This window comes from Gossypium raimondii, chromosome 10 (genome assembly GCF_025698545.1).
Source record: "Gossypium raimondii isolate GPD5lz chromosome 10, ASM2569854v1, whole genome shotgun sequence".
NCBI classification, from domain to species: Eukaryota; Viridiplantae; Streptophyta; class Magnoliopsida; order Malvales; family Malvaceae; genus Gossypium; species Gossypium raimondii.
Window position 1 is genome coordinate 14,413,475 of NC_068574.1, and position 7,151 is coordinate 14,420,625.

A 7,151-nucleotide genomic window follows, 5' to 3' on the forward strand; every position below is an offset into this window, starting at 1 on the left:
GAAGGTATCGGAGGATGATTGACATTTATTATGGCAAACTAATGAACAATCATGTCATGATCAAAGGAAAATTACTTTAAGTGGGTAGCACAGCATGACTAAAGCTTTTAAACCGTTGGATTGAATCGATTTAATTTTTAAAAAATCAATCAACGATCCATATGTGCTTTCATATTGATTTTAAAATTAAGAATTTATCCGAAAAAGAATTGATTTTATAATTAATATATGATCCTATATCACACTTATATGACAATCACTTTAGGAATCATTTCAATACTCAATTATTTGTAATGTACATACACATACATGTACATATAGGTATAAAATCTTTTGCCTAATTGTCTTCAGCAGTCGTTCACATAGGGGATTAATGGTAATTCCTTTTAGTAAATTTATACAATTCATAAACACGTGAATCCTTCAGCCCCTCCTTGTGTAAAAAATGTTATTGAAAGATGCTTGAGAAGCCATTTGTGCACTGTTACTAAGCTGCCTGTTAGACTTGGAGCTCAATGAAGAACTGTATCTTCCTTGCCTATGCTTCCTTCTTGGTTGTTGCGATGACTTTGGGATAAAAACTCCAGTACCTTTGCTTTCTCTTCTGCACATTTGTTCTTCAACAAATGGACATTGTGCTATTGGGTAATTCGCACCAGTGAAGGCCTGAAATTTTTTGAACAGAACATCAGTTCTTTTTTTCTTTAAAAAAAAAAGAGAAAATGTTTAATGTACTGAAAATGAAAAGCATGTAATGGTTAAAAGGAAAAAAAAACCTGGAGAGAAACTGAGGGATATCTGACAACTGAGTCATCATCATCATCCATGATAAGCAAAGAGATTTGCTTGCTTAAATCTGCAAAAAACAGATCATCTTCTACCTCAACAGCCACTTCCATGTCTTCTTAATTGGCTGAAACGAGAGCTTGGGAAGAGAGTTGGTGAGCCTGAAAACCCAGAAAGCAAATTCTTTACTTTTTCTAAATATGGAAAAACCTCTCTTCCTTCATGGGGTTATATAAACAGAGAAAAGCAAACGAAATGAGTGAGTTTTTCTTTCTTTCTTTTTTCTTTTTTAACTGTAAAGGCAACTGGGGAAGCGCATCTATGCATGTGAGGGCGGTAGGGTCTGAGTGGCAGTTAGCCAATCTGGCAATGGCCAAGTCCCATTGCCCCACAACAGACATGTTGTGTTATGATGTTATCCGGTAGGAGCGAAGAGACTAGATAGAAATATTATCCCTTTTTCATATTCATTAAAAAAAATTTATAAGTGATTATAAATACTTTATTTAAAATTAATGTGAGATTTCATGACTTATACCCAAGTATAGAACCCGATATTCATGACTTATCTTTATAATCAACGTGGTGGTAATTTACTAGCAAAGATAGGATTTTCGGAATTTACTTGAATATGAGAAATTCATGGAAAGCTGTGCTAGGATTTCCAGATGAGGTGGCGTTTGGCATTTGTCATTGTTGAGCAAGAATTCACAAATAGCAGAATCTTCTTTGTTGTGGAGCTCTTTTGTAGGGCATAGATTGAATTACATTTTGGGATTGAGAGTTGTTTCATGTGTCAGAGCCACTTCGAAATGAGGCTCTTATCTTATTCACAGAGGTCGGTGACATTAATTTATTATTTCATTATTTTGTTTTGTAACTAAGGTGTTTTCCCCACTAGCATTGCAAAATATGTGTCATTTTATGAGTAATTAAAACACGACATTAATGTAGACATGATTATATGTACGTAATTATGAAAGGTTTAATACTGAGTTTAACATTTTTAATGTGATATTTATATTTTTTATTTGATGTAACATTTTAATGTTGAAAGTAGATTGTTCAATTTTAGTGTTTAATTTAATGAAAATTTATAATTAATTAAGAAGTAACTAATTTTCTTCAAATAACTCTAAAAAATCACAATCATGAAATTGTATTCTATTAAAAGAATTATGAAAATTCAATTTAATACCATTAGCAATTAAGTTTGATGAGATCAAATTTAAAACTAAAAAAAAATATTATTACCTTTGAGCACGACATGTCCTTGTAGTGTAAAAAAGAAAAACAAATACCACAAAATATATTAAGGTAATATAAAATAAAGATGTTTGAAAATTGTAGTCCACATTAGCATATTTAAAATGGTTTAAAGATATTTGTGAATTAAATAGGGATTTGAAAAGATGTTATTGAAGATCTAATCTCAATTGAAACGCAACTCGTGGATGTAACTAAAGGTTGGACTCGTGAACAAATTTAGTTGAAGAAAATTATATGACACAAGTTCATTAGATTTTCTTAGTCCAGCTGCGAATGCTCTTTAAATGGAAAGAAACCAAACATGAATGAATTATTAGAAATGTGAAGTTTTGGTCCACACGGTTTCCCGCTGGCTTAGGTACTAAGGACGATATGATGATGTAAGATACTTATACTAGGATAATGAAAAAAACGATATTAACTTATAAAATTATATGATTATGTTATGAATGCATAAATGATGTATTCTTTGTTATAGCATTAAATGAACTTACCCAGCAGGTTGGACTGTTTTGTTGGCGGTGGCACAAGGAATTTTTTATTATTTCCTTTTTTATTTTCCCGTATTATAGGCAGACATTAATCCCTGATTTTCTGCTGCTGAAACTGTCTCAAGGTGGAGGAGTTACAAACAGAACAAAAAGGTAACAAAGAAAAAAAAAACTTATGGGTAAAAGAGTCCTTTACAAAAAATATTCAAAAATTTTTAATTTCTTCCTTAAAACATTACATCCTAAATTGTAACCTTTCGCCAACAAATATTATTAGTTGACTAGTAGTTTTATTATTAATAGAGTTAATATGACTGACAACAATCACCAAAAGATAATATGTGGCATGTCATGTCGAACGACGATGACATGATATGTAATATCATTTTTTAAATAATTTTAAAAAGAATATATAAAATAATTAATAATTTAAAAATAAAATAAATACTACTATTTATCCATTCAAAAGTATAAAAATTTTGAAATTATAAAAATTAAATATATATAAAAATATTTTTAAAGAAGTTTCAATTTCAAACGTGCAAGTTGATAATATTGACATAAATATATAATTTTAGTTTTATTATATTTAATAGTGAAATGAGTTTATAATTTTATGATTTCTAAATTTATTAATATTTTTATAATTTTTAAATTTCTTTAGTTTTGTTTTCATTCATAATAAATTTGGACACGTGGTTGTCAGATTCAAATGAACTGAACAACCATTTGTTTAAGTTCATTACAAGATGCTCATTTTAGTACTTTATAATTTTTATAAATTAATAAATTTTTTATATTTTAATTTTTAAAATTTTAAAACTTATAATTTTAGATTTTCTAAATAATTATTAATATTTTTATAATTTCTAAACCTTTTATAGTTTCCAAACTTATCTAGAACGAATTTGGACAAAGGATTGTCCAGATTCAAATTAACTTAGACAATAATTCGTCCAGGTTCATTACAGATGTACCTTTATATTATTTATCTTTAAATTATTTTATTTCTCTTTAAAAATTATTATTTTAAATTTTTTGCTAACATGGCATGCCACGTATCATCTCCTAGTGGCTATCATCAACCACGTGAACACTATTAACAGTCAAACCAATCAACTAACGATTTTCATTAACTGAAGGACCTAGTTGACTATTATTTTTGGTCATTGAGAACTCAATAGGATGCATTTTTTTTTAAGTGCTCAATTGATTTTTTTCACTTTTTTATTAATGTCCTTTTTTACCCTTAAGCATAAAAAAAAGGTAAATTATCTTGTTAGTCACTTTAAAATTAGGTCGTTCATGTTTTGGTCATCCCAAATTTTTTTGTTAATTTGGTCACTACCGTTAAAGAAATTAATTAAATTGGTCACTCAACTATCAAATCCATTTTTTAAATTTTTTTGTAATTTATCTTTTTTTTTTCATATCTTCTCCCTTCAACCTATAAACCCTAGTTGTCGCCTCCCTTAAAGATGTCATTGCAACTTCCTCTAACCACTGCCGGTAAGCTTAAAAGTAGAAAGACATCTCAAAGTCAGGCCATATCAATAGTGGTAATAGGAGATCGAAGCACGAAAATTCTAAAGCTTTGAGAGTGACCTCACAATTTTTTAGGGATATTATTTTAGAAATTTAATCCTATAGATTTAAAGAGGAGGTTTTGGGCTTCACTTTATTGGTTTTGGATCCACAGTATAACACCGGAGAAGACATTGAATGGTCACCACAACTACGATGAGAAAAGGTGATTATGGGTAAGGAAAAGGAAAATATGGAGAAAGAAGAAGTGCCCTCAGTGTCGCTCACTCACAAGACAATACACACCGTCAATGATTCTATGGAGGAAACAAATACTAGGGTTTCTAGGTTAGAAGGGAGAAGATGAAAAAAACAAGGAAGAAAGAAAAAAATTAAAAATAAAGAAAAAAATAAAAAAAAGTAGAAATGAGAGCATGTTGTTAAATTTAATGTAATTGGTTAATTTCTTTATTGATGGTGACCAAATTAACAATTTTTTCATGACCAAAATTAAAACAACCTAATTTTAGAGTGACTAACAAGATAGTTTACCTTAAAAACAATTAGGTAAAAAGAATTCATCATCAATCCTCTCAATTTTGAGATTGAACAAGCAATCCCTCTTTTAGAAAGCGAAACAATTTCAAAAGTAAACAATTAATGAAAATTAATCATGATGTTTACTTCTTTAAGCTATTTATCCTACTTTTGATTAGTGTAACAACCTTCATTGATCACATATTCTATCAATTTTTTCCTAATTCTAAAAAATTCAACAAATTTAATCCTTTGCATTTACACATGCAGTCAATTTGATCTTGATTTTGACTATGTTGATATCAAATGAGGGTAAAATTTTAATTTTTTAGAATCAAGACCAAAATGATAGAATTTATAGGCATTGAAGACTAAAATTGTTGTTATACCAATAAAAATAGGATAAATTGACGAGAAAAGTAAAATGTTGTGGTCAATTGTCCTTGGTTGCTTACTTTCAAAATTGATAGTCACTAAATTACATTCTTTTTTTTTAAATGGATCAATTTACACAATGTCGAAATTGAGAGGGACTAGAGAAATCTTTTTACCAGAAAATTACTACTTACATAATCTTTTAATCAAATTAAATTAAAAGTTAAATATGTGAGACATTTTTTTAACATCAATCTCATTATAGGTTCTTATTATATCTACTCTTTTTAATACAACTCCTGGAACTACCCATAGCCCCTCCCAACCCTTAAATAGGAGGATAATGTGCTTCAGCGCACCCGAACCCACGTCCTCTTGCATTGGTAACAATGTCGATGCCAATCAAGTTAGTACTCAATCAGCATGCAAGCCATTTTTTTCTCAGAAATTAGGTGAGTCATTTAATTAATTAAATTCAATGATTCAATCTAAAATTTATAACATTTATATTAATCAAGTTTTAGTTAACATTGCTAATGCTTTTAAAATTTTAATTTAAAAATTGGAAAACTAGTGTAAAAAGTATGATTTAAGATTTTAAATATTTGATGTTGTTGTAAAAAAAAAGTATTGTGAAAAGTTAAAATGTTCATTTTAAATGTGATGTTAAAAATGTAATGTTAAAAGATACAAAATAAGTTAATATAATGCAAGTTACCAATATGTTGTATTTGGGTTTAATGAGTTGTCAACTATTTTATGTGCTTTTGTGAAATAAAAGAAGCATTAAAAAAACGAGATAATATTTAAAAAACAAGACACTAAAATAATAAAAGAGTCAAATCTACTAAAAAATTCTAAATGGAGAAATAAACAAAGCTATAAATAGGGGTTGTTTTCATTAAATATATGTGTAACGCTCTTTATCCGAATTGTCTACGTTTCTAGATAATTGATGTTTCACCTGATGCCCAAAGGCACTTAAAAGCTTTTTTACGCCATATACAAACTTTGGGAAACATGTTTTGAAGATACCAATCAATAAAAATAAATTCTCAAATTCGTATAATTCAATTCAATAACTAATAGATCATAGCATCTCATAAATTACAAAAGTCACTTATACAAACATATTAAAATTTATTAACAAAGTAAGATCCTACATACATATCTCATGGACATTAGTTTATACAATATAAAGGACTTGAACACAATTACATTTTTGCATGATGTGACTCAACTCAATGCAGCACTTCTACGACTATGTCCTAATGTCACGGGCCGCAGTTCAAAGCCCGTGACCATCGCACCAAATGCATCCAATGGAGGTCTATTTCTCAGATGGGGATCATTTTGCCCACGAGAACTGGCCCGATTCAAAGAGCTATTGGAGAAGCCTGTCAGATTGAAGCCTGGTTGGCCCGATAATGAAGACATGGCAACTTAGGCTAATATGGTAACTAATCTTAGAAGATAGAGGGAATCATATCTTGTAAAGATTAGATTAGATTTGATATGACATATATTGTAAATCCCTAAAATAAAGGGATATGATTAATCTCGTCCATCGATGTAAATGTATCTTGACCGTCGGTTTTGGGGGAGCTCAACTATAAATAGAGAGCCTCCCCCTCAGTTGTACTCACTCCATTCATTGTTTCATTATTCTTTGTGAATAAGAGAATTGAGAGAATTGAGAGCTGTTGGTTCGAACCAAGTGATATCTGAGTTATTGGTTCGAATGCACCATTGGGATGTCGAAGAAAGAGTTCGAAAAAGGTGGGCGAGAAAGTCTTTGAGGGAGATGTTGTCGGCTATTGAGGAACGCGTGGGTAAACTTAAGGATTCCATGGAGGATGCAAAAGAGTCAGACGATGTGCTTGGGGAAAGTATTGAAGACTTGAGGGAGCAGTCTAGGGACTTTGTGACCATGTGTCTCACTTCCCAAAGGGATAGAGTGAAAGAGTTGCTAGATTCCCAAAGAAAGAAGCTAACGGAGAGGAACGATACTTTTGAGGCCATGATGATAGCTTTGACGGAGGAAACAATGACCACGACGAGGGCTTTGAACACAAGGATAGAGGAGCTCGAGGGAGAGCTGGCCTTGTGTCGAGCAGCCGTGGGGAAAGGAGTGTCAAGTGCAGCACTCAATAACGAGGATGCCCCGAA

At 30.6% G+C, this 7,151-nt stretch overlaps 1 protein-coding gene across 1 annotated transcript; it reads right to left on the reverse strand.

The window, feature by feature from the left end:
* Positions 1-260: 260 nt before the first annotated feature.
* On the reverse strand, positions 261-1,056 carry LOC105778605 (uncharacterized). The gene is made up of 2 exons (XM_012602335.2): positions 777-1,056; positions 261-666 (listed from the first exon to the last, which is right to left on the reverse strand). The coding sequence occupies exons 1-2, from the start codon at positions 897-899 to the stop codon at positions 424-426; spliced, it is 366 nt and encodes a 121-aa protein (XP_012457789.1). The 5' UTR covers positions 900-1,056; the 3' UTR covers positions 261-423.
* Positions 1,057-7,151: the final 6,095 nt, after the last annotated feature.